General features: G+C 42.6%; 1 protein-coding gene and 1 pseudogene across 7 annotated transcripts; both read right to left on the bottom strand.

Annotated features, from left to right (window-relative positions):
- Nucleotides 1-241: 241 nt before the first annotated feature.
- PARP6 (poly(ADP-ribose) polymerase family member 6) lies at nucleotides 242-25,785 on the bottom strand. 7 transcript variants are annotated; one of them, XM_036238327.1, is made up of 24 exons: nucleotides 25,642-25,785; nucleotides 24,186-24,442; nucleotides 21,951-22,149; nucleotides 21,249-21,326; nucleotides 20,510-20,604; nucleotides 20,005-20,065; nucleotides 19,669-19,759; nucleotides 19,156-19,222; nucleotides 16,453-16,602; nucleotides 15,312-15,522; nucleotides 14,736-14,789; nucleotides 12,921-13,016; nucleotides 12,233-12,325; nucleotides 11,497-11,622; nucleotides 10,236-10,301; nucleotides 9,243-9,310; nucleotides 7,932-7,980; nucleotides 7,571-7,683; nucleotides 6,737-6,809; nucleotides 5,983-6,052; nucleotides 1,683-1,762; nucleotides 1,211-1,274; nucleotides 957-1,041; nucleotides 242-625 (listed from the first exon to the last, which is right to left on the bottom strand). In XM_036238327.1, exons 3-24 carry the CDS (start codon nucleotides 21,951-21,953, stop codon nucleotides 523-525), a joined length of 1,896 nt encoding a protein of 631 aa, XP_036094220.1. In that variant the 5' UTR covers nucleotides 21,954-22,149; nucleotides 24,186-24,442; nucleotides 25,642-25,785; the 3' UTR covers nucleotides 242-522. The 7 variants fall into 7 exon arrangements, 5 of the variants coding, with proteins under 5 accessions (XP_036094220.1, XP_036094223.1, XP_036094222.1 ...); XM_036238330.1 differs by having other exon boundaries at nucleotides 7,571-7,680; nucleotides 15,372-15,522; nucleotides 24,186-24,439; nucleotides 25,642-25,760; XM_036238329.1 differs by lacking the exon at nucleotides 25,642-25,785 and adding an exon at nucleotides 25,432-25,619 and having other exon boundaries at nucleotides 15,372-15,522.
- LOC118600632 lies at nucleotides 23,465-23,583 on the bottom strand (annotated as a pseudogene).
- Nucleotides 25,786-27,506: the final 1,721 nt, after the last annotated feature.

The raw sequence follows: 27,506 nt of genomic DNA, 5'->3' as shown, positions 1-27,506 counted from the left end.
ATCAGTGATATTCAATATCCTTCTCGATTTGTCATCTGCATAACTGGTAACTTGCCCTTTTTTATCTAATCCATTCATAAAAATGTTGACAGATCTGTAGAACACTACTCTAGATAGACTCAGCTTTAACTCCACACAACATAAATAGTCCCAACTGTTGGGATCTTCCACTCTGCCCGTGCCCACCCCCATTTAGAGGCTTGGAGCAAGTGCTGGGCCAAGGCCAGTCAGACCACAGTGATCATCTCCAGTCCACAGCACCTTCCAATTTATTGTTTTATTTACAAACAGGGTGAAGTCAATTGGGAAAATCAGAGATAGGAAGTCAGTCTGGGCCATCCAAATATGGAGTGGTTCCTGGGTCAATCACCACCATGAAGGCCACCTCTTCAACCCTTTTCCTGCCTCTTGAAAATGGCCCCTTGATTCCTCAAGGCAGCCTTGCCTGCTGCTCCTGAGCCTTTTAATGAGGGCAGATGGGATCCTGGGGGGGACAGGGGTGGTACGAGGGCTGGGGCCCCCTCAGTTTGTGTAAACCTGAGTTCCGATCACACGCATGATTTCCTTCTGTATCTTGGGGTCCTGAGTATTAATGTTGGCATCGCCCACCTGACCATCCTCATATCTGCCAAAGAGAGGGTAAGTGTGAACATAAGAGGGAGAATAATACCAGAATAATGTCAACCAGTGAAACTATTTGGAGGTGTGGGCATCCCATCCCAGAAGTAAAACGCCTTTCTTGCTACTCTTTAGGGTAGAAGAGATTCAACTGATCTGGCTTCCTTTAAACAGACTTATCTATAGCCATCCCCAACCTCCAAGGGAAAAGTCCGAGGACACCTCCACTCAGGTAGCCAGGGACAAGCCTCAGATAACAGAAAAAGACTCTCCCAGTAGTCACATACCAGCACACCCCCACCCTCAGAGTAATTCCCAAGGTACCCTCCTAGACTTACACAAAAAAGAACCGTGTGCAGACATGGTCGGACACAGGGCATACCCAGATGTTCCCATGCTTCTGGAGGTCTTTAGATGTAATCACTGAGAAGAGCGGGGCAGAAGTTAAAAATATAATGCTTAAGTCACAGAGTCCAGGCAGGGGAGGGAAAAATTGATGCTTCAATAACACCCTTGTTGTTGGATCACTGCCATAGGTGCACCAGAGATAAAGTTTTAGGACCCAGAAAAACAGACTGGGTGAGCTACCTACCTTCACAAAGTGCTATACAATTTAGATTCCGACTTTGCAGGAACCTTGACTGAATGGATCGGGTCTGGAAGAGAAAGACAGCAGAGCTTGATAGACTGTTATAGCTTTCCCTAGAGAGGCCGGTTAGCTGGTGATGGTTAGGGGTGGATTTCAGGGATATCCTGGATTCCCACCTACCCCTGATACTCAATTTTGCTTTCTCATAACCAGTCTGGATGAGTCCACAGCTTCCATCTTTACATTTTCATGTCACTGTATTTAAACTTAGTCTCTGCTTTCATACTTATAACTGAGACCACACACACACATGACTTTGGAAGTGTGTTCATCTTAGAATGAATGTACCTGATGCCTTCAAATGATTTTCAAACCACCCACCTCCTGCACCATTGTTTCCCCATCCATTTCTGCAGCCTAAACTTATCCTAGGAGAAGAGTCCTGCTTCACTAGAGCAGAGTCAACTAATAATACCTGAGGGATGGTGTTCATCCTGTTATATCTCTGGACCAGCTCATCCTTGGAGGGCATCCTGTGCTGTCCTTTTCCCATTCCTGTCACAAAACAACAAACCCAGTTCATTCACCCATTCTTTAATCAAACATTTACTCAAGTGCCTACTATGTGCTAGGTACTGAGCTAGACACTTAGTGATATAGCAATGAATAAAATAAATAAGATATCTGCCCTTACAAAATTTAGTCTGGTAGAGATTACAGGTAATTACAGCACAGTATGGTAAGGGCTTTGACGGGGAGAATATAGAGCATTGTGTGAGCTAGAAGAGAAGCCTAATCTAGGTGTTTGGAGAAGGCTTCCTGGTGACAGCTAGGTTGAGAACTCTAGTATCAGAAAGAGTTACATGAAGTGGGGGCAGTGTTCTGGGTAGAGGTAACAAGATATGAAAGGCCTGGAGGGAAAAAAGCAGTATGCCCTAGTTTGTTGAGTGTAGTCAACAGCAGAGGAGTGGCAAGAGATGATGTCTAAAAGGTAAGCTAGGATCAGGTCAAGCAGGCCTTGTAGGCCATGTTAAGGTAACTAGAGGTCATGCTGAGAATATCAGGGAATCACTAAAGGCTTCTACAGGGAAGTAACATATGAAATGAGACAGTAACAAAGGGCCCAGGAGAGTGGTGACATGAATACCTCAGATCAAATGCCATGCTGAGTGAATGAGTGGAGAGAACGCAGGCAGAGCCAAGTCAGATCTGCTCTAGTCTCAAAGTCACATAAAACACTGTGACCAGAGTCATTCAAGAGAAGGAGAAAGCACAGCAGTTAAGTGATAAGTAATTTTCCATAGATAACCACAAGGTAACAACCTTGAAGAATCCTGCTTCCTTCAGAAAGTCTTCCCAGACTTTAGGAAGTAGTGCCAATTCCCTCCAGTTTCTACTCTAAATCCCAAATCCTCATCATTCTTACCCCTCACTGAACAGCCCTGTTTATAGCCTTTATAGACTCATTCTAGATTTTTCTTAGATACAAAACAGTGCTTGTATGCCTCTACTCTCAACTCATTTTGGCCTGTGATTAGGATTTCGGTCTCTGTACTCAGCTTTAGCACAGGCCCAGCTTTCGGTTAGGGAAAAGTACCTTATTCCCCCCACCCCCACACCACTACCACCCCCCAATATATGCATGTGTGTGAGAAAGATTGAAAGATGGATGAAGATGGGAAATGATGCTGTCATTACAGGCCATAAGCAGGGTCATTATCTCACCACTCCCCCCTAGAACTTTCTATTATTACTAACTACTCTGTTTCAATTTTTGTTTTGTGATAGCTATGGTGCAGCAGTGGGGATGATAACCACAGAACAGACAAACTTCACTGCTCAGGCTGCCAGTTCATCATGCACCTACAGTAAAGCTTCATGATAGATTTGTGGCCTGAACAAAACTCAGGGTAATGAGAGCCTCAGGATTTGGGACTGCTAATTTTTTCCTCCTATAGGACACTTACCACCACTGTTTCTACCTTCTCCATTAGCCTTAACTAGGTTTAGCTCTGCATCCAAGCATCATGACCTTCTCAGCATGAGTATTTCAGTGCAATATTATTAGTGACATTCTCATTCAGGTTCTAACCCAGATAGGAAAAAAGTCTGATTTCTATGGCTGGTCTTAGAGATGGCCCTTATGATACAAATCTTGTCCTATCCCAATTCTGTTGCACACTATGCTGCCCAAAGTGACCCAGTGATCTTCTGTCAGTTTCCTAAGACTAGACCCTCAGAACACAGTGGCTGGAATAATCCTTGGATCCTTGTTTCTGGAGTACACACTTATCACAAGTCTCTAAACAGGACTAAATAAACAGATGGAGTTTACAATCTGTTTTCACTGGCCCTCATTTTACCCTGCACACTCTGGCCAAATCGTTGGAGCCTCTGCTATTCAAATGAATGCTCTCTATACCACCCCTAGAAGGTACCCAAAGCCAGTAGGCTAAGGATACCCTGAGGAAGTAGAGAAAAGCAGAGAAGAACAGTGTGGAAGGGAAGAGAAGATAAAGTTGGCCAAATGCTAGAGTAACTACAATGATACTTGTATATATCCCGCCGTTATAGAGACTCACATATTAGAGAGTCAGTCATTCAAGCAAAGCCTACCCTGTCAGTCCAATATAATTTTAAGAACATTGTCCTAGAAGTTAGATCTGGATTCCAGTAGCTCTGCTACTCATAGCCGTGTGACCCCAAAGTCATTTAATTTCTCTGAATATCAGCTTTCTATCTATAAATAGGGATTGGATGAGATGATCTACACCTCTAATAGTAAAATCCTACGGTATTTTGTATCTATAATGGATAGACCTTTTAGATGAGAATGGTTTTAATTAATTACTGTTTTTAAGTAAAGTGATAAAGATAAATCAATACAGACTCCAGGCTTCATCTCATAACTAAAGATATTAAGGCACTTAGTGATAAACAAAGATCATTGAGAGAGGAGAGCAGGAGAGAATTGGGAGAAAACAGACAGGAAGAGAACCCTGTGGATACTAAGAGAACCAGGAGAATCTCATTTGGAAAACAGTAAGAGCTTAATTAAAGGGAAGCTCAGGCTGGGACAAAGATAAAAACTGAGGAACCTAGACAAAGAAGCCAAAAAGACTACCCCAACCCCATCCCACTTTGGACCCAGGCACTCAGAATAAGATCCCTTCACACATTCAATATTTATTGGGCACTTACCCTGTGTGGATTCATGACACACTGTCATTTATTTAATAGGACAATGAATACCTACAGACCCAACCTGAAAACTAAATCAAAATACTAAAACGTTACTAGTGACTTAAATCTAACTTTGCGTTCCTACCCTATCTCAACTCTCTGCTTCCCCTTGGGAGGTAACCACCATCCAGTTTTAAATGATGTTGACTTTTGCTTTTGAGTAATATAAAAAAGGCAGCATACATACAGTAGTCTTCTGGACTTCCCGTTTTTTACTCATTACTAAAATTTTTCCATATTGTTAAGGGTCACGGTTGGTTCACTTCCACTGCTAAATAATCTATTGTTGGAATGTATTAAAATGTATTTATCCATTCTCCTGATGGTGAGCATTTGAGTTGTTTCCAAGATTTACTGTTGCAAACAGTATCGCTTTGAACATTCATGTACACATTGTTGGGTGCACATATGCAGGAATGAAAATACTGGGTCAAAGTGTAAGATTTCTCAGTTTTATGAAATTTAACACCAACTAGTTTTCCCAAGTGATTACACCAATTTATATCTCCATAAACAAAGACTCTGATTCTACTGTCTCTGATTCAATCAGAAGTATTATCAGATCTAATTTTTGCCAATCCACATGAGTGCTAAATGGTAAGTCATTTTGGTCTTGATTTTACTTCCTTGATTAATAGTGGTTAAACAGCTTTTCATATTTTTTGGTCATTTCGTCAGTGATATGCCCTTCATGTCATTTGCCTATTTTTCTATTGAGTTGTGTTTTTCTTATTGATTTGTAAGAATTTTTAAAATATACTTTTATTTCTAATCTTTCATGCTTCCATGTATTGCCAATGTTTTCTACTGATTTGTAGCTTGTCTTTTTACTTTAAGGTGTCTTCTGAAGTTTTCAGTTTTTTATGATTTATAGTTCCATCTTTTTCTATTCTCTGGATTTTGTATAAAACTGTGCAATAATTTATTCCTTAAAAGGTTGGTTTAAGATTCACTTGAAAATTATCTGAGCTAGGTGGGCTTATGTTTTGGGGGGAGTGTGTGTGTAAAATTTTAAACTACTATTTCAATGTATTTTATAGTTTGAGGGCCATTTAGGCTTTCTATTTCTTTTTAAGTCGGTTTTAAGTTATATTTTTCTAAGAATTTATCCATTTTGTTAATAGGAAAAGAACATCTCTACATACATAGGCCAACGAAAGGGACTGAATCCTTCAAATGTATTCACACATAAACTCACATGCACATATGCACTCACACAATTTATAACAACAGACTACTGCCAACACCAAAAATGTGATATACAAAAAGCCTAGTTCCATCTCCCAGGTTTTCCCAACACATTTTAAGGGACAAGCCCCTACAATAAATAAAACCATCCCTATGGATAAGAGGACTACCTAAGAGAAAGGGAGATAACTGGCCTCAAATTGTAAAGAATCGGAATTTCTAATGAGAGAAAAGAGAAAAACAGACTATGTATCTATGAGGGAAGAAAAGGAGACAGCACAGATTGTGTATTCACAAAATAGATGCAGTATAAATAGTCAAAGTGGCCAGAGAGTATTTCTTACCTGAGTATCCAAAGGAAATACTGGAGATGGGGCTCAGGTAGATGCCTTTGCCATAGGCTGCTCCATGCAGCTTGCAGGGAAACACCAGGATGAGCAATATGAGCCTGGGCCCTCCCATGGCTGTGTATTAGGCAGCCACAAGGCTTATCCAGCCCTCTGTCCCTCCATTTACCTTCTCTCTCATTCAAATAACTCTGGGCAGCTACTCTTGAAAAGCTGATTGGCTGAAAACTGGATGCAGGTTACCCCCTTTGCCTATGAAATACTAGATACTGATGCCTTGTGGAGTGAGGAATTGCGTAGCCACTGAGTTGGTCCTTCAGAATCCATGCTTCTGTCCCCAGATTTTGTTACAGATGCAGATTCCCTCCCTCCACCCAAAAGAAGGAATGATAGAATGGGTAACCAGAAGGGACAATTACCATTCCTTGGAATCTCAAAGGGCAAAGACAAGTCTCCTATATCAACTCTCTGAACAAATACATAAACTGAAAAGTTCTAATAGGTTAATTCATCTAATGGTTGTAATCAACGACTCAAACTCCTGCCATTCCCCAAACCACCAAAATAAACACAGCCTGGGTCAAATATACAACAGCCACATTCATTCTATATATATAGGTCCAACTTCCTGGGGAAGCTAGATTTGAGGATGCTGAGGCAAAAAGAGCTAAGTACTCTAGACCAGCGTTCCCTAAAACTGAGGGGTGCAGGAAGGGGGCTAGAGAGAAAGGGAAAAGGGGCACAGCCTCACCTGCAGTTTGGTGTAAGATGCATTGACCAGCCCATTGCGTAGAATCGAATGCCAGTTCTCAATATGGGACCCACTGTAAGGCAGGGTAGAATACATGACTCCTCACAGCATGAGGTTCCCAAGAGCACTTCCAAGACTGCCACTCCCACCCATTCTCACCCACACAGGACATGAAGATGGACACAGATAGACCTAGCAATGAACATGCACATGGATATAAGTCACGGCATGCAAGATGTGTATGTGGCTAACCCCTACGTCTTAATTTCTGGTCTCATCTCCTCTTCTGTGCTTTAGCTAGACCTATCCAAATCCTCAACTGTTGGTTCAGTATTTTTATTTGCCTAGTCTCCTATATTTCAAATTAAATTCTTCTCGAACTAAATAAAATTATCACTAACCCCAAATATGGCTTCTGGTCATGAATTCATGTCTATTTTGAGAAAATGGTACTACCGCTCCCTTTAAATTATCTCTAATGTCGCTCTTTCTCTCTCTCCTCCCACAATGAGACATCAATTACTGATTTCCTTAAAAGGAGCTTTCAAACCTATCCCCTCCAATCTGTTCCTTCAAGCGTATCTTTTTTACATATAAATATAATTTCTCCTCAACTACATCCTAAGTAGCTAGCTTAAAAGCAAAGACTATATCATATGTACCTTTTTATCTTCTACAGCACCTACCACAATAGAGTTTAATAACTATTTGATAACTGACTGGTCGATGGACATAAATAACACAAACTCATATTCCTTAAGTGAACTTGCCCTCCCACTGCCCTACATTATTTGTTGTCTCCCCCCACCCAACTCCCGCCTCCACCCTCCTCACTGGAAGGCAAAGGTGCTGCCGTAGAGCTTCTTGGCGGTGCGGAACCGAGCCTCCTTGGCAGGAGGGCTGCTCAGCAGGAGGAACTGGTGTGAGGTGTGCATGAACTTCAGCTGCTGCCCAGGGTGGGGGTGGGGTCAGGAAAACAGAACAGAATGGGAGATCAGGAAGGGAAGGATTTGGGGATAGTGAGCAAATTAGGCTTGTGATGACCCCAAATAAGGGAAATATGCTTAGGCCCAAAGACTGTTGTTGATGGACGGCGCCAATCAGGCAAGTTTAGGACCAATGAGGTTGGCTGGTCTGGACCCTCTCCCTGCCCCTCACCAGAAATTTAGAGTTTAGAGGGAGAAAGGCCACTTACCCTGCTGAGAGGTAGTTTGACAATGTGTGACCTGTTGCTAGAGATGATCCTGGGATAAAGCAGACAAAAAAAGAGAAGGATAGAATAAGTGTACAGGTAGGCTGACTTGAACAAAGGAGCAGCCTTGCTGTGCCCCTGGGAGAAGAAGCAAAGGTTCCAGGGCAGTCTGAATTGTGTGAAATAACCAGGTCGCTATCTGGGTATTCCTGTGGGTAGTAATACTTGTGTATTAAAATGCAAACGAAAAGCTACTGACCGGAGACCATTTGTTACTGGCAGTTAACCAATGGATGAAAGAGAGGGCAGGAGGGGAGCTCCTATATCTAGGGAGGGAAAAGGAACAAACAAAAGGAAGAATATAAGAGGTGCTAAAAAATTAGAAAGGAAGGGTATGTATTAGGATGGTGACAACTTATCCTTGGGATTTAGCAATTTAGAACTAGGGCTCAGAAGCCATCCCACTTGATCTCAGAGGAAGCCTAAAGCCTCTCAGGGATGGGGAGGAATGGATAGAAAGTTACTGTTTGGGCTAGAGAAAGAAACAAGAAACTAGAACAAACTTTCTGAGAATTCACGGATATACTAGATTATAAGTAGGCGGAACTCAGAGGACATCACAGAACAAAGGCATAAAACCTTGAGAGCTCACCAAGAAAGCATTATCTCCTATGATGGATACAGTTTAGTTTTTTTTGTGCTTTAACCATGTACTTGTGATATCATCCTGGCTGGTCTATGCCTATCCATTCCTCATATTAATAGGGAGCTTGTTGCACTGAGAAAGTACTAATATCAAATGCTGACTAAGAAGAGAGGGAAGAGCTATGTCAGGAAAACAGAAGAGAAATCAAGATCAGGGAGGGCGGGCAGGAGGTAGAGGGCTATAGAGAATGGTGAGAATCTTTGCTAGAGGGGAAAACAATAATGCCTCAAGGCCCTTGACAGTCTACATCAACAGAGAAGGCCTTGAGACAGGGATAGCAGGTAGAATTAGGACAAAGACCTCCCTGGATCCACAGAAACTTATTTGAAACGAAGAATGTTAATTCTTACATGCAAGGGCCCCTCAAAAATCTATTGGGAAATAAGAAACCCCTAAAGAGAAGTTGAAACATCTCAGAATTTGTGAGCTCCCTGCAGGCTTTGAGTTCTTGTGAAGGCTAGGTGTATCAACAGAACCCCAAGGAAAAGCATCCATATCTATAACCTCAGGAAAAAGGCTGAAACCATCTCTAAGAAAAGGTACAGGTTCCATGTCTAATATCATGCCCCTGACCTTACTGTGGGAAGGGTGAACCATTCTATCCATACCACTGCAGGAGAGGATGGGCCAGGGGATCCAGCTTATCCATCTGCTTCTTGATTTCCAGATATGAGCCCTGTAAGACAATAGCCATAAGGTTATATTCCAAGAGCGGTGGAAGCCCTCCCACTTTCCACAGACTATCAGGGCCCAGGGCAAGGCAGGCACTGAAGGCCACATAAAGGCAAGAGGAAATGGGGTTCCCACCCACAAGGAGCTCAGTCAGATCAGGAAGATTCATAAATATGAAAATGACTGAAGATGCTTACAAAACAACATGCAGGTGGGTCTCCCTCATTTTATGCAATTCCTACAGCCCTAAAAAGTTTATTGTAAACCAAAAAATAAATACAATCAATGTCAAGAAAGAACAGGCTAAGGAATCCTGTGGTAAAACTTTACATAAAGCAGAGTTCTTCTGACAAGTAAATCATTCTTCCTTGGTGTATCTTATGTGTTAATCTGAATTGTGATATATAGGATTTGCTGAGAAGAGGCCCACCTGTAAATGAGTACAAATGAATGTCTATTCATGCAGAGATTGCAGACGAGGGGGTGGGGAAGTCTGGTGAGGGACAGCCTTGAGTCAAAGGATGGTCACTGCTCCATGTGGCTGCCCCACCCCTGGAAGGATAGAAGATGTAGGCCCCTGGGTCTACTTCCTTACCTCCACGCCCCCCTCCTCAATCTCCCAACCCTGGACAGATGTCATTCCCTTACTTCTCTAATTCTCTAAGAATTATGAAAAAAACATTAAATATGAACAACTTGTGAAGGAATTACCAGCAAAAGTAAAGGTTGAGACATTAGGAGTGAGAAAGAGTAAGAGAGCTAACAAAACAGAACGGGACTGGGAAGGCTAAAGAGAGAAGACTAAACACAGTGAGCAATCTGAGTAGCATCTCTAAATCTTCACTCCACTCCCATGAATTCAAAGCAGAATAGGGCACTTGAGGAGCATAGGCAGGCAGAGAACAGGGGACAGGCAAAGGGCAGAGTACCTGGGTCATCTCCCGGATGGACATCACACTATCCAGAGCTTTCTGAAGTCGCTCATAATTCTTCTTCTGTGGGGAATCAATGGGAAGAGAAGAACCAGATGAAGAAAAGTAGAGGAGAGTAAGATGTGATGAAAAGGAGGGCTAATGTGTAGGCCCAAGGAAATGATGGGGTATGTCACAGAAAGAACACAGATTTAATGTTGGACAAGTTATAGAATCACATGCTAGTTCTCTTTTACCAACTGGAAATAACAGATTAAGTTACTTAACCTCCTAGAACCTCATCTATATGAGGATAGTGGATAATTCCACTATCCTCATATAGATGTTTTGAGGATTAAATAACACATGTAAAAAACCTGGTATAGTACATGACACATAGCAATGAGAATGATAGTGATACACTGCTGGGTACTTAATTGTGTCAATTTGACTGAGCCATGAAGTGTCCAAACATTTTGTCAAACATTATTCTCGGTGTGTCTGCGAAGGTGTTTCTAGATAAGATTAACCCTTCAATCAGTAAACTAAGTAAAGCACACTGCCCTCCCTAATATGGGTGGGCCTCATCTAAGCAGTTGAAAACCTGAAAAGAACAAAAAGGCAGAGGAAAAGGGAACTCCTGCCTAACTTCCTGAAGCTGGGACATTACATTGGTCTTTTTCTGCCTTTGGACTTGGATCTGTAGACTGCTGGCTTTTGGATTGGAATTTACATCACTGGCTTGCTGACTGCAGGTCCTGGGACTTCTCAGCCTTCAAAATCATATGAGCCAACTCAGTAAGTTTCTTTCTATATATATCTCCTATTAGTTCTGTTTCTCTGGAGAACCCTGAGCAATGCAATACTTTACATATATTATTCCTCATTTTTATAACAATTTGCAAGGTAGATATTATTCCCTTTGTAAAGATATGGAAACTGAGGTTCAGAAAAATTAAGTGACTTGCCTAACACCACTCAGCTGGGGAACAGCAGAGTCTCAAGTGGAATCCAAGTCTGTCTTGCTCCAGAGTCTACATTCTTCTCTTTCATGACATAACTAATATTAATTCTCCTCTTCTTCTTCTGATAAACTCAGTTATTTATTCTCTAAATCAGCTAAAACTTAGGGTTCAAGAGTTCCCAAGAAACAAGTGATTCATTTCTTCTGACCCTTATTTTAAGCTGCTGTTTACACTAGAATGACAGCTCATAGTCTCCCACTATCTTTTACTATTTCTGTTCCCTAGCCTTGACTTTCTTCCCAAACAACTTATACCTTAGGGTTAAAGGCCAGAGTCTTGGGATCAGTGGGGTCCACCACAGAAGGATAAGGCTCAAAGATGATGCTCTTCCTAGGGGACTCCAAAGCTGCCCTACACATTGCCACCAGCAGATCCACAACCTTAGGGAAAAAGAGAGAAAGGGGGCAGAAGATAAATGATTTCCCAGTGCTACGAGTCACACAGTATCCAGCATACGTCTACCTTCTGGAGTCTCAGCATTTTTCTCTGCTGTTCTTTTTAAAAGCAAATGTTTATGGTTTTTAATTAGAAAATATAAACTCATTCTAAAAATTCAAGTTACAATGATTTAAAAAGATAAAAATCACCCTCCCATCCCAAACAAATCTCATTTCTCAGAAGTCCCTATTGCTAAGTGTAATGCATATCTTTCCAGATAGTTTTTCCTATGGAAATATTTTATTATATATTTTATTAATATTTTAGTAAAAAAAGAATTGTCCTATACATACTATTGTGTTTTCTTATATAATTTTCTGTCCATAAATAATAGCTGTATAGTATTTCCACTGTAAGATATGCCATAATTTCTTTAATTGGACTGCCTACAGATGGAGTTGAATCCTTTTTTTACTATTGCAAACAATACTGTCGTGAATATCCTTAAATACAAAAAGCATTTCTGGAGGTTAAGTTCCAAGGAGTAAAAGTGGTAGGTGCCCCAGCCTTTTTTATCCCAGTTCCCTTGTAGCTTTTCCCTCTCCCATATACCTCTGCTCCAGTGGCCACCTCCTCTGCAGCTCCAGACATGACTCCCAGTGTGTAGAAGGAGAAAACGCACAGTTCACGAGTACAGACAGCTGGCTGAATGGACATATTAAACAGTGGTAGAGAGGGGTGTGAAATAAGAAAGTATTGTAGCAAGAGAGGGCAAATCCTGACTTCAGACATTAGAATGAGATAGGAATTTGGGGCTCTGTCAGGAGAAAACTATAAATAAGTGAAATCTTAATTAAAATGCCTTACTGACAAGTTTGAGAATTAATGTTCTCTTCATGAAACCTTCTATGACCTCCTTAGGTAGTTCGATGCTCTCTCTTCTGAGCTTCCACAACACTGCTCATATCTCTTCTATATACTTATAGTCAAGTGTCTGTCTACCTAGCTAGACCTGAAAGTCCTTAAGGACAATATCCAATCACTTTGGTCAATATCTGATTCCAATTGTTAAATGTTGAGTGGGGATTGTATCTTCAAAAATAATCACATATACTCATCTTTCCAAACAGGACTGCTGGGATTTGTTTTAAGAAAAACAATTATTTTGAGAGTCTCAGGGAGTATGGAGAGAATTCTGCCTTTACCAGAGACCCAGGAAGAAAGGAATAAAGGAGAGATGCAGAGTGAAGGGACTTTGGCTAAGGGTCCAAGGAAGAGGGCCACAGAGTAGGGGCCATACCTTGAGCATGGACCCATTCTGGAAGACATGCTGCTCATCACACACCACACAGTACTCATTCAGCGTTGGAATCCTCTGCTCTGCATACTTCATAATCTAGAGAGAAAAGATATTCAAGTAAGTCTTTTGGAAGTACAGACACCGATATGGGGAAATTCAAAGATTCTTTTCCAGCTACTCTCCACCCTCCCCGTCCTGGGCCTTAGGCAGAATCTCTTCTTGAGCCCTGCCCTTAGATAAACTGATGATGGCCTGACTTTAAAAGCTAAGACTATATATTAGAATAAAAATAAGACCAGCCATGGTAAGACCTGGGTTAAGATTCCCCTTGTCACTACTTAATACCATAAAACTTTGGGCAAGTCAGTTAACTTGAGCCTTGGTTTCTTCATTTATAAAGTGGGACATCATTCACCTCAATGAGGTATTCAGAGTAGTGAGATGATTTCTATGAAGGTATTTTATAAACATTAACAGGTATTAAACTATTAACATTAGTTGTGGTAATTACAGTTTGTCCCTCTGGCACAGGTGAGTACTGAGCTCATGATAAGATGGCAGGGAGGCCTGAGAAGCCATTTCAACTACCTAGAACAATCACCCCATCCACTGGTCACAATCACAGATATAACTCTGTGCTGGGACGAGAACAAAAATCCAGAGTTCATGCAGCAATATCCTAAAGTATTTTTTTAAACACTGTCTTAACATGGCTTTTCAGCCAGGTACACTTTGTATATTAATCAAGTTGTTCCCATTTCATATACTCTGGGGCTGGTAAAGGGATACAAGGGTTTTTATTCATTCACATTTACTGAATGCCTGTGATGTACTCAGCTCAGTGAAAGGTCTCCTTGATTATACAATAATACAAAAGATTGTTTTCTCAGACCCTATACTGCAATAGGGAAGATGTGGTATGTATACAAATTAATTACAATTCAAGGTAGGATATGGTATGTGACACATAGATGCCACATAAAACAAAAAACATCATGGAGTGGCTCCATAGTTTAGTGGTTAGCACATCTGCTTTACACGCAGAAGGTCCTGAGTTCGTGCCCCAGGTGGAGCCATGGACCATACCCTGGGTGTGCCAGGCCCCAGGTACAGGCCGTGAGCGTGTGGGAATGGATGCCCCACCTTCAGAGATCCAATTCGTAAGGGGAAATGGCAATGTCCATAGGTCAGGGGTGGAAGTAGGGAGGGGGAATTAAAGGGGGGGGGGAAGCATCATGAAAATTCAGTGAGAGAAGACATTACTTCCAGGTAATTAATACAATTGGAGTAATGGAGATTTATGGAAAAAGTGACATTGAGCCTTGACTGTAATTGGCACATATAGGGAGGAAGGCCAGTGGAGGGAATGACATAAACAAAGGTAACAGAGATGCAAAAGTGAAAGCATGTCCAAGGAATAACAAGATTTAAAAAAGAAGAAATGACCAGTAGTGGCTGAGCAATGAAAGAAATCCGCAAGAAAAACTGGACTACTTAAGCAAGGATGGTGGAAATTGTAAAGAAATTAATGTCATTTCCTTTCTCATCTTGATACCCTGACACTTAAGATTTGCAGTGCATCATTTGGCACTTGGTCATAAGTAGTCTGTAAGTATTGTCTTCCCAGTAATGCTGTAATCTTCTTGAGAATGGTAACTATGCCTTCTTTTCTCCTATACACACATTTAGTATAGTTCTGGAAGGAGGGCAACTCAGGAAACATATAACTGACTGAGGAGCTGGGAGATGTTAGGGGATCAGATGGGTCAGACAACAGGGGAAAAGCTTTGGAATGAAGCTTTGGATTTGATTTACCTGGACGAGAAATCCATATTCCAGAGTGGGGATATTCTTGCAGTGACCACTGACCTGATGAGAGTAAAAAAACAGATCTCATAAGCCTCCTATGAAGCAGGCACCTAGATAGCCCTCACACCATTAACTTGGACTCTCCTAAAGTATCTAAGCCCTATCTCCTCCCATCAGCCTAAGTAATCCCAAAGCTGGAAAGAAGACCTTTAGATATTTCTGCCAAAGGGTCTTAAAACGGGCTCATCTGTCATTAACCTTCTTCAAGGTAGGTAGAATAGATTGATACAGCAGTTGACTACCAAGTCCTATTCACAACCTAATAAAATCATGAGACGTCTTACTGGAATGCCTAACTCCAGACTCTCTGCTTCATGGCCTACTATCAGAGAAGCTTGCCAAACAATTGATATGTTTTCAGCTATTAAAAAATATGTTCCACTCCACCCACTCCTGGTACATGCCACATTTGATTTATGACACCTGAAAAACCATACTGCCACCCATTTTGAGAAGCTATACTCCCACAATTCCATTCCCACCCACCTGACACCCAAGTCAAACCCTCCCCAGCCCATGTACCAAAGCAGAGGTCTGTGCTGGGGGAGGGAGGCCCACGTGCTGGGGGCACAGGAGACCTGCCTGGGGGCTCGGAGGGTAGCCAAACACCTCCACTTTGGGGTTCTTCATGGTGCAGGAGATGGAACGGTTCATGAGGCGTCCAACCCGAAGCTCGGGTACAGCAAGTTTGCCTTTCAGCATGGAGTCCTGTATAACAGGGAAACTGGGAGACCTGGGAGAGAGCAAGGAGAAGTGACAAAACTGGGGATTCAGTATGAATCCTAGAAGAGGTTTGCAGACAAGTGGGTCCTAGGTCAAGATGAGTGAAGTGACCTAAGCGAAAGAGGAACTCACATATGAGAGAGTTCCACTGGATTTAAACACTGTTAAACAAGTAGATCACACATCTGACTTGATTTTCACGTCACTATCTGTGTGTTTTTCTGAGTGGAACATGGAGGGTAGGCAGAGGCAAAGCCTGGGTCACTGTCTGTGGCATCTAGGCCAGGTATTGAATGATCCTTGGAAGAGATCCCTGGTTCACTTACTCTGTGTGTGTGTGTGTGTGTGTGTGTATTTACATACTTATGATTGAGTGCTAAACACAGTACTAGGAAAGAAGTAGTTTCATCCCAGAGAGCCAGATGTCTGACTGTCAATAACAGTGCCTGGGAAGCTACAAATCTGGGTCTGTATTTGCCTTTGGGAAGATCAGAAAGCACAAGAAGGGGGGGATGTAGTCCGGGGGCCAGAAAATGGAGCAATATTTATTTTTAGAACTAGATAATAAATCAATATACCCAGAGTAAGAGCAATGAGTTGATGCCTGTTCTCGACTTTGCCTCCTTAGGCGAGGGAATAAGGATGAGGGTCAAATAAAGGGAAGATGGAAAGAATAGCATATATTTCTCCAAATGCATACCATGAGTTAGGTATTGTGTTTTATCTAAAGCACAAGGTATGACTATTAGGGTCAGAAGTAGAAGGAAAAAAACACATAAAAGACAGGACTATGTGGGTGGTGTTAGTAGTTAAAGGTACAAAATTCAGAAGACCTAGGGAGAGGGCAGAATAGATAAATTTAGGTAATCAAGAAGGTAGGGTGGGCACTTAGACAAGACTAAGGTGATTAGAGATGATCAGCTCCTGAGGGAGTACTTACTTGGGGATGGGAGAGAAGATGCTGAGGCCAGCTCGGAACTTCTTGATGGTACCACTTGCCTTGAACCAACTGTGCCTCTTCTCCTGCTGGGTCTTCAAGAAATCGTTGCTGAGATGTTTCCATTGTTGGGATGTGAACATACCCAGGATCCTAACGAATCAAAGAAAACAGGCTCAGGAAAGCTCAGGCAGGGGAATAAGTCAAGAAATAGGATTACAAAAGGCAACTAATCTAAAATTCAGACCCAGGGACACCAAAGCTAGTTGTGGTAAGGAAATGTGTCTGAACATTCCCTCCTTCCGTATGACCTTAGCACATGGAAATGTACTGTCCTAAAGTACCTCTTTACCCTGGAAGGTAAATGCTCATTCCCATTATCTAGTCTACTGGACCAAAAAACTTCTGAGATGCTTTGCCTTTAAAGGGAAATCTCAAAGGTGAGCCTTCGAAAATTGTGAGCCTTGGAATTTACTGCCAAGAATGACTATACTGTAGTAGGCTAGAGGTACCACCCTTTGCATTGGGAATAGTGAAAAGGACTCAGGACATGACAGGCACTGATATTATTAGGTGAAAAATTACATCCCGAATTTATGGTTTCCGACTTTAGCTGGGCCCTCAACTAGTCTTGTCAATCCTTTCATTTGACCTTCATCTGTTCTCCTTAGCATTACTCTATTATTTGAAATCTTCATCATCTTCTTTAAGCAACTTCACCTATAACCAATAAACTCTCTCCCTTAACAAAAAAAAAAAAAAAATTGAAGTCATCAGATATCAGCCCCCTTAATATTCCAACCCTACTACAAAATGTATTTCCCTTTCCACCCTTACCTCATCCTTCCATTCTCTGGAGACAAGGTAACCCTCCTATTAAGGATCAATTAATTTATTTGTGTTCTGGATCTCAGCCCCTTCTTGCCTCTTTAGGGACACTGATCCATCACGCCCCTCTCCTGTCAAATCCTTTCCCAAAGTCTACATAAAGTTTCACGTTGCTGCCCCTCAGTTTAGCTACCTCTCTTGCTTCCCCTCCTATCCTCATCTAAATACTCAATCCATACTTATTATTTCTATTTTGTCACCAATCACTCACTTCTCAATATATTCTACCCTTGCCATCCCACTGCAATTATTCTCACATCGATGGGAAGTCCAACAGAAATTCCTAAATTTTCCTCTTACTATCCTCTCTCTGGCATCAGGCCCTCCTTGTAGAAACTCTCCTCCTTGCCTTCTGTGACATTATTCTCTTCTCATTCTTCTCCAATTTCTCTGACCTCCCTTCAGTGTTTCTTCTTCCTCTGCCTACCCTGCTAACTTCTTGGGTATTTTGTCTGAGTGTTAAAGAGTGTTTTGTCCTTGATCCTATTTTCTTTTCACTCTATCATGCCCTTCCTTAGCAATCTCTTATTCTACAATGGTTGTAATTTCCACCCATACACTGCTATATATCTTCAACCCTAATGTCTCCTATAAGTACCAAATCTACATATCTATTAAGCATCTCCACTTGAATATACCAAGGTCACCTCTAAACATGTTTAAAATAAAACTAATTATCTATCCTCATCCCACAAACCTGCCTCTCTTTTTAAATCCCTATTTCAACTGGTGGTATTACAATTTATGCAGACATCTAGGATGGAAACTCAGGAGTAACTTTCCATTATTCCTTGGCTTATGACCGTATGCAACATATCCAAATCAATTTTCAAATCTTGTTGATTTTATACCCCATAAATCTCTCTAGTCTATCATCTCTAATTTTCACCTATACTCATACTTTGGTTCAAGCCCTCATCATCTCACATCTGGTCTTCTATAAAATACTCCTACTAAGCTAGCTCTGGTCTCTAATCTCACTCCCTCCTATTTAGCCCAATGTTACCAGAATGATTTTTCTAAAGCTAAACAGATCACGTCTCTTCTTTTCCTAAAGCCCTTCAATGCTTCCACTGTCTACAATATAAGGGCCCAAAACCCTCTCTGATTTGAACCTTTTCCTATTTCTCTAGCTTCAGTTCCTACCACTCTTTTCTTGTATTTTATTCACAATATTTAACTACTTGAAGCTTCCTGCATACATGCTGCTTCACATGACTATGAGCTAGCAAATGCTATTCATTCTCAGAGTCTGTCTACATGGGCAACTCTTATCAATCCTTGAAAACCATTAATCAGCTCCCATTCATTCTGAGCCCTCCACCCACCACCAGACTGGGCCACTTCTTCTGTGTCCTTTCAAAAACTTCCCTATTCACTTGTATTAGAACATGTATCCACTGGACTCTTTTCAGAACTTCACTGAGGGTAAAATCTGTAGTTCAGCTCTTTTTGTATACCAAATACTTATCAAGTTCAACATATTTAATATATTTAAATTGTCTAGCTCCTACAGACCCACTATGAGAAAATGTAAACAGCATGGCTCTAATTCCAGGATTGTACTGTTCCTTAGATACTAAATACTGATGAGCATTTCCTCCTACCTCCAAGAATTCTCAATGCCAGATACCCCAGAACCACACGCTCCTCTGCCTAATTATAAATTTGGCTCCCAAAATTTTAGTCTTTCTTGGGCATCTCTCAGAAAGACATTTTTGGAAGGAAACATCCCATCCAAAGGTCTGCCTGTCCATCCACATATGTCCATCTCTCTTTCCCTCATAGGTCCATAATCAGAAATATCAAAGTTCTTACTTTTTCAACTGAAGACCCAGCCCAAACCCTTCCTTATTTGATGGCTGGAAAACCTCAATTGATGGTTCTGTAAAGAGAAAAGAAAGTTCCTAGTACGTACACGTCTCTACCCTCCTGGGAATTCAAAGGCTCAGGTTCAGTGGACTAGCTTCCTTGATCCTAAAGGTACCTTAAACAGTAATAGAGAAGGAAAACATCTGTGGCAGAGGGGAGATTCTGGGAGCTGCCTGGCCAACTTCAAATGTCTTCAACTTCTATGAGGAAGTTAAAGGGAAGGAAAGTAATAAGTAATATCCCGAGAAAACAATTTCATTAACCATGAAGGATCTGAGGGGACTGCTATCAGGTAACCAGTAATGAAGACACCAATGAGAAGAGACTGAAAGCCCCTACCAATGGCCTGCAGATTACACCCAAAGGTCTAGTTTCTAGCTTTTTTCTGTCTTGCTTAATTTAGAACTTTGGATTAGATCTGACTCAGAGAACTCATTTGCCCAAAGACACTGCCTTTACCTGGTCCATCGAGGTACTGGGAAAGAGAAAATCGCAGCCTCAACACAATAGGTTCTGTCCGAAGGACCTTCCAGGCTGTAGAGACTTCCTCCTAAAAGAGTATGGGAAATAGTTTCCAGTTTAGTAACAGAGTGGAATAACTTGGAGTCTTTCCTGTATGATACACACATGTTTACGACAGTACACACCACTGTCTTCTGATGACCTAGGAAAGACAGGGATGAAGAATGTGTTCCAAATACAGCAGTCAGGAACATCAAACATGACTGCTGGCCTACATGACAAAATCCACAAGTCCAGCTAGACATGTTGTTGGTGGGTACTAGTACCACTTACATCGAGGAAGCTGATGTTGATATGCAGGTCAACGTCCACATCATCGATAGTTCCATATTCCCTATAGAGATACAGGTGACCACAGGTGAGATTCATTAAGGGAGAAAAGAAGGGGGCAGAGGTGGAGGGAGAACTGAGCCTGAGGCCAGGGAGAGGGAAAGGTAGAGGTACTTCTGTATATAAACTCTTGGCTACAGTTTCTAGGCACCTACATGATCAGGGCCTTCTCCAGTTCAGAAGCCTCTTCCTACCTCAAAGGTGAAACTATCAGCCTAGAGGGAAGGATCAAGGATAAGAGCGAATTTCTAAGGAAAGCGGCTGTATTTCCCTATTTACTCCTGTCAGCCAAGCTGAAGTACTTTGAGCAATTCTCACTATTGCTAAGCTGTTAAGTTATAAATGTCCACGGACTCCCTCCCTATCATAAAAAGAAAAACCCTCTAGTATTTTAATAGTTCAGAAAGAAATGGCTTGCTCCCCTGCCACCTCTGAAGTAGAGTCCCACCTGATGGATACAGAGTTCTCACTGTAGATCTCTTTCACGGCCTCAATATCTGCATCAAGCTGTGGGTGTCGATACAGGTCAGCTGCACAGCTCCCCTGAATCAGCAGCAAAAACGGTTGGAAGAGCAGAGGAAGACAGAGGGGAAGAGAGGTGAAAGAACTTGAAGAAATACCAGGAATAGGAAAATCAAACAATAGCAGTACATATAAGCAAAAAGCTGCATATATGAAGGGACTCTTGGTGGTGGCCCTTGCTGGGGATTTCACTGACAGACAAGTCTCCCCATTACCACTCTAAGAAGTTTCAGTAGTCCACCTACAGGCAGCTTTGCCTACGTTCACATCCTTAAGTCTCCAGCTTTTCCTCTCAGACCTTGACCAAGACACTTCAGGTGTCCCTTCTATGAGAACTCAGAACAGACTGAATATAGCATTTAACTGAGTGGTCCTGTCAGGGTAATTTTTTAAAAATGACTCCACTGGCTAGTGAAGGAAGAGTCAGAAAATAATTATATCCAACTAAGAACATAAGGGTAACCTCCATGTACAGGGGATGTAGTTTGCTATGAAAGGTATGAGTCCCAGGCAAGAGCAAGGATATATTATCTTTGAAAAGATAATGCTCAGACCACATCAACATTGTATCTCTGGTCAGGAATAATCTCTTTCACTCCTGATGTATCCAGAGAGAAGTACACATTTTGACCATCCAACATGGATCTTAGTGGATGTAATCTCACCTGAACTCCATAGAGAAACTCCTCTGATTCATTATCTCCCTCTGAATCATCATCATTCCAGAACTGGCCTTTGATGTCCTAGTAATGAGAAATAAGGATACAACCCTTTGCTGGTCCCTGTTAACCCATGAAATGAAGTAGAATGATAGGACTGCAAACAGATCTTCACAAAGAATGGGAGGTTCCCTATGATAGCATAAGTGAGGCCCTAATCCCTTCATTCCCTTCACCTCGCCCTTTGGGAGCAACTCTGTTTCTTCCTGACCTGGTCATATCCATGGCCTAGTTCTGACTTGGTGGGAAGGGGAAAACAGTAGGGAATTTTGGCCTTCTTAAGTGTCAGGTGTGATTGAGGGAGGGCCTGGTAGGCAATGAAAGAATGCAGAAGAATTCAATGTCAAGGCTGATTCCTAGCCATATCTAGGTTCTAGTATAAGCTGGCCTCCTCTAAAATCATCTAGGGACTCAATGCAGCTCCAAAGCATACCTAAGTTCTCTTATCGCTCCCTTTATATCCCTTTCCTTCCCAAGAAAATTCACCTATATACACACCAAGTAATATTGTTTCCATGCCTTCTCCTTCCTTCAACTTCATATAGCCACTATACCTTCCAAAAGGGAAAATACCAGAAAAGGTGAGGTGTGCGCTTTGTCCCTTCTACCCTCGATGGTCAGTTGCAGGGGTGGGCAGTCAGTTCTCACCATTGGGTCAGTGGGTCACACACACTCCCAGGTCAGTGCTAGGCAGCACCCCTCCATACCACCAGCTGAACCCAGGACAACGAGATGGGCATTTAGGAGGCCCCAAAGGCAGACGAGGAAGGGGAGTGATATCAGGGGTTGACTGGAGATCTGCTGAGGATGGCAGGCTCTGCTGTTGTGGTGATAACAAGTCACTATCCTGTGGAAAGTAGACAACAATTGGTTTCGTCACACTTAAAAGCTAGGTGGTACATACAGAGGCACATGTTTATGAATCACCTTTATTATACACATATACAGACATTTGTACATAAAGAGACATACTTTTAAGCATGTATACACACTTGTATACATAATTCTTGAAAGATAATGAACCATGAAAGTACTATAGAAACATAAGGCACTACTGTTCCATTCAAGCTGAAGAGTTGGGATTGGGACAAGTTCCCACTCTAGTTCATAATGTTGTATCAATCCTGAAGCAAAAAGTGATGGTGGCAGAACCAAATGCTTATGCTACTCTGTCATGTCAGTTCATTTAGTACACTCTTCACAGTACCAACTCTCGTCAGATTGTGATTCTTTTGGGAGTTTTTACCCCTAGTTTCTTCCCCAAATTGAGTCACTATTTCTTATTCACCAACGGTATCACAAGAAACCTTTATATGATAATCACAGCTAACTTAAAGAGCCCTCAACAACACTGAACATTCTCTGGTAGACACGGTCTGAGCTGTCATAGCCAAAATAATGCCCTGGACTCATTTTGAAACCTACTCTGCAAAGAAAAATGTGGTAATGATCCCAACAAATGCCCAGGAAAAAAACAAACCCCTAGTCCTTTCACAAAAGCGAGAACCACTATTCTAGCTGCATATATCTCAGTCTCACTCACTCCAACCTTAAACAGAGTTGTTCTTCGTCTCTAACATGGTTCTGTTGAACCTAAAGTTTCTAGATCTCTGGTTTTCAAGTGGGCTTTGTAGATTGGCAGCATCGATTATCATCAGGGAATGTTAAAAATGTAAACTCACAGACCCATAGAAACCTACTGAATTAGAAACTCCAGAGACGGGGTCCAGTAATATGTTTTAGCAAACCCTCCAAGTTATTCTGATACACAATAAAATTTGAGAACCACTGTTCTAAATCCTTGTGTGTTCAGAGGGCCTGTAGTCTGTCTCTCAGATACCCAAACTTAAGCCTGGCAAAAGATCCATGATGGGGACATAAGGCACAATGCCAGGGCAAATAGCATAGCAGTGCCCCAGCTGACAGTGCTGCCTGACCCATCAAAATATGCAGAGGCAAACTGCAAGTGAAGAAATAGCTGACATCTGAGATTTGCTTTAAATACTGTTCCAGCGCCAAAAAAAAAGATGGTGAGAGGAGGGGAAGAGAGACGAAATAAATATGGCAAAATGCCGACTACTGATGAAGCTGAGTAATGGGTACATGAGGGTTTCTTGTAGTCTCTAGCTTTGTATATAATTGTAAATTTTCATTTTTAAAAAAATGTCTAGCATCTGCTATTCCTAGGTGGTCTCCCATCCAAGTACTAACCAGGCCCAACCCTGCTTAGCTTCCAAGATTAGACAAGATCGGGCACATTCAGGGTGGCATGGCCAAAGACTATAAATTTTCATTATAAAAAGTTTTTTTTAAAAATCAGGGACTATTCTTGGACTCTTGCAGGGGCTCTCCCTAAAAAGTCAATTCTAAACGTGATCAGGAAGATTACCTGAGACTCCACAACTGCCTCTTTGCTACTCTTCAAACATAACAAGCATATTCCCACTATAGAGCCTTTGTTCCTATTGTTCTCCCTTCTTGGAATGCTTTTCACTCAGGTATCTACAAGGCTTGTTCCTTCACTCTTTCAGATCTCAGATCTAAGGGCACCTTGACCATCTATATAAAACAGCAAAACCCCAACACATACCTACTAGCACTATGCATCCTCCTTCCCTGCTTTATTTTTCCCATAGTACTTACCACACTCTGACATACAAAAAGTTTAATTGTGTTTATCTCCAACCAGAAAGCAAACTCTGTGTTTGCACAGGCTTTGACTTTTTTTATTGCCTAAATTGTCAGTCCCTCAATATATATTTATTAAATGGGGGAATGAATGAACTGTCCACTAGATACCTAAGCCGAAGGGCAGATACATATAAGAACCTCCATATAGACAAAATCATACAGAAATGAATTTAAAAGGAAGGTTCCATTCACCTTCAAGAGCAGCTGAGAACCAGAATATGAAGATCTGGGGGCTGGATTTCTGAGACTTGAAAATAAACAGTCAGGTGCTGATCTGGGTGATCACAGAGGAACAAAGAGGGAGGCACTAATGTCCAGCCTAGGCCGTCTTGGGCTAGGTGGTGGGATGATGGCAGCACAGGCCAGAAGTACCAACTTTCTCGAGGTCTTTGTCACTGTAGAAGTCAATAAATAGCCTCTCTCCAAAGGCTGTTGCTGCTTGGTTTCTGCTGTTATCACAAGGGAAAAAAAATGTAATTCAGAGGGAATTTTCCTTGTCCAGGGAAGAGACAATTCAGACACAACCATCTTTTTCAAACCAGGCTGTTTCAGTAAAAGGGACTCCCACCTTCTACTCAATGCCCATTTCTCTGAAGAGATGGAGAATGAATTTAAAAGATGAAGTGTAGGAAAAAGGGGAGTAATGTCATAGAATTCACAGAATCGTAGACTTTTTCAAGAGGAATAAGCCTGAAAGATGACCTATTTCAAAGCTTTCATATTATACCTACAATACACAGGTGTACGGGAGGTCAAGCAACTTGCTTAGTATAGTGGGACCGAAACTTCAGCACATTTGACAGGTCCTAATAACATCCAATCTTCATGTGATGTGGTTATAGCTAATTAAAGGAGTTCTTAATGAATTAAACAATAAAGACTTGACTTATCTAAATGAGATAAAGAAAGGAACCTTTTAAGAGACGATAGGCCAAATACAGACTGTGAAGGGTGTCGCTCAGTTCAGCGTTTAGTTTGGATGATGGCAACTAACACAGAACGCTTTATGAATTTTCACAGGAATAGCCAAATGCAAATAAGCCTAAACCTGGATCACAAAAGTCTTTCCCGAGGTCCACAGGCGCTTCTCTGTGTGGCGACTTTATAACTGGTCAAAAATCTCAACATTTAAATTCTGGATTTGACTCCTAGCTTTGCGGTCCTTGAAAAGGAGGTTATTCTGCTCCATACCAAGTATTCTTTTCTCTGAAAGACCAGGCCACTGAACAAAGGAGTGCGGGGGAGAACCCAGAGAGGGACGATTCTCGTAGGCTAGCGCTATCTCGAGCACTCCCAGTGGAGGGAGAGGACGGGGTTTGCCCCCAAAACACTGGCTACCACCGGCCCCTCCAGGACAGGCCCCGAGGCCTCCCTTGGGGGAGTAGTTAAAGCTGTTCTCCGGTTTCCTCCGGAGACTCCAAAGACACTCAACACCTGCCTTCCGGGGAAGAAGCTCTGTGCCCGATCTGTGTCGCCAGCCGCCCGTCCTTGAGCGATGCCTGTCTAGCTCCTCGAGACCACTCGGTTCAAGACCCTTCGCTTCATCTACCCCAGCTGGTACCCTTTCCGCGGCCCGGCCGCCCCGGCCCGGCCGCCCCGCCCCGTCCCCGTGGCGACCGCCTCAGAGGCTGGCCTCGCGAGTACTCACGGCGACCCCGGGCCGCGCGCGGCCGCCGCTGAGGGTACGAGCGGCCCGGGACGCCCCGCGGGGGCGGAGCGGTAGGCCAAGGGGCGGGGGCCGGGCCGGCCGGGCAGGCGAGGTCGCGCTCCCCCACGCCTCGTCGTTCCGTCACGGGCGCGCTGAGCCACTCTACGCACGCGCGCTCTACGCACGCGCGCGCGGCGATGCCGTGGCCACGTGGCCCGCTCAGAACCAACCGCCACGCGGCCTGCCCCGAGCCGCGCTTTCGCCCTCCCTCGCGTAAGTCCCCGCCGACGCCAGGCTCTCGGCGCCTGCGCCGTGGTGGCTGGTTAGGAGGGGGAGCGGAGCGGGGGTGGCACCTGCGCTTTGGGTCGGGGCGTGTGCGTGGAGAAACAAGAGGGGCGGTGAGGGTTCTCAGAGGGCCCTCGGAAATACATCGTTGGCATTTGGCGCCCCGTGTGGTTGGGAGGAATGCGTAGGGAAGGCGGTCCCCAGCTACCGCTCCGCATTAGCGGCCAGGCCTGCAGATGGAGCTTCCTGAGACCCTGCTGCTTCTAAGACTCTGGTTTGCAGTGGGAGTCAAACACCTCAAGGGTCTTTTAATTCTTAAGTTAAACACATTTGCTCCCCTGGCAGCTGTAGTGTGCTGGAAAGCACGCTGACCAATTCAGACAAGGGCTGTGAAGGAAAGGGGTAAGTAGTAGACATGACCAGTTCAGGGAGCTAGGGGCAGGCCTAGCAAGCTTATTGACAGAAAGTAACCACGCAGGATGGTCTGTTCATAAGTTTTTAACTGGGCAGGTCATGGCAGGTAGTCAGGTCCCAGGCCTACAGCTTCCTCTGCAAAGATCAGTCTTTACCATCAATAATTCCTATCCATTGTTCTTATGCATCTAGGATAACATACCCTTGAAAATGTCAAAGTAATTTTTGTTTTCTAGACCTCTTGCACAACCACCGGCAGCAGAGCACTAGACTACAACATGAGTGCTCATTGTTACCTTGTTACCGGTATACTTTCTCTATTCACTGTAAAGGTTATGTGTTAACTATCCTGTACCCAGCAATGAAAAAGAAGTATGTAACTCTCCATCTTACTTTCTATCCAATACCAGATATTTCTCTGCTTAGCTTTCTCCCTCCTTCCCATCTACCACCAATAGATTTCAATGTAACTTTCCTTAAGTTTCTCTCCCTTGATTTTAAATATACAAAATAAGCTGCAAAACTGCCACCCGTTCTCTATAGCATTTTCTTAATCATTTAAGAACTTGCTTCTAGGTGTGTTCTCACAATCTTGGCTCAAATAAAGTCTTATAAAGCTTTCTACAGTTTGGAGGTTCCTTTGTCAACAGAGTTCAAAGCTTGGTTTCAGCACTCATTGACTGTTCAGCGTCATTTCTGAGTCTTAGTTTTCTCATCTATTAAGTGGGAACAATAATATCTAACTAATGGGGCTCTTGTGGTGCGGATGAAATGAGATGGAAGGTTGGAATGTATGCAAGTGCCATTTTTTAGGATATAAAGAGTCAAATTCCTGCAATTTCAGTGGTTCTACCTAATACAGTTGACCCTTGAACAATTTGGGGCTTAGGGGCACCCTCCCAATCAAAAATCCACATGTAACTTTTGACTCCCCCCAAAACTTAGCTACAGTCCCTTAGTATCCTCGGGAGATTGGTTCCAGAACCCTTCATGAATACCAAAACCTGTGGATGCTCAAGTCCCTTATATAAGATGGTGTAGAACAATGCATACAGTCAGCTCTCTACATCCAGATTCCCAACTGTGAATCAGAAAAATACTCTTTTCCATCCAGGGTTGGCTGAATCTACAGATACAAAACCTAGGGATACTGAGAGCCAACTGTG

The sequence above is a fragment of the Rousettus aegyptiacus genome, unplaced genomic scaffold (assembly GCF_014176215.1).
Source record: "Rousettus aegyptiacus isolate mRouAeg1 unplaced genomic scaffold, mRouAeg1.p scaffold_m13_p_3, whole genome shotgun sequence".
Classification (NCBI taxonomy): Eukaryota; Metazoa; Chordata; class Mammalia; order Chiroptera; family Pteropodidae; genus Rousettus; species Rousettus aegyptiacus.
The sequence above is the reverse complement of the archived record's forward strand: the minus strand, read 5'-3'. Positions and strand labels throughout refer to the sequence as shown.

What these genes read in the sequence shown, in the direction of transcription:
- PARP6 (XM_036238327.1), bottom strand. An exon ending in CTGGGTCTTCAGTTGAAAAA is followed by an intron (nt 16,603 to 19,155) that starts GTAAGAACTTTG and finishes TTGATTCGTTAG; the next exon opens with GATCCTGGGTATGTTCACAT. An exon ending in CATCTTACACCAAACTGCAG is followed by an intron (nt 6,053 to 6,736) that starts GTGAGGCTGTGC and finishes TTTCCCTGCAAG; the next exon opens with CTGCATGGAGCAGCCTATGG.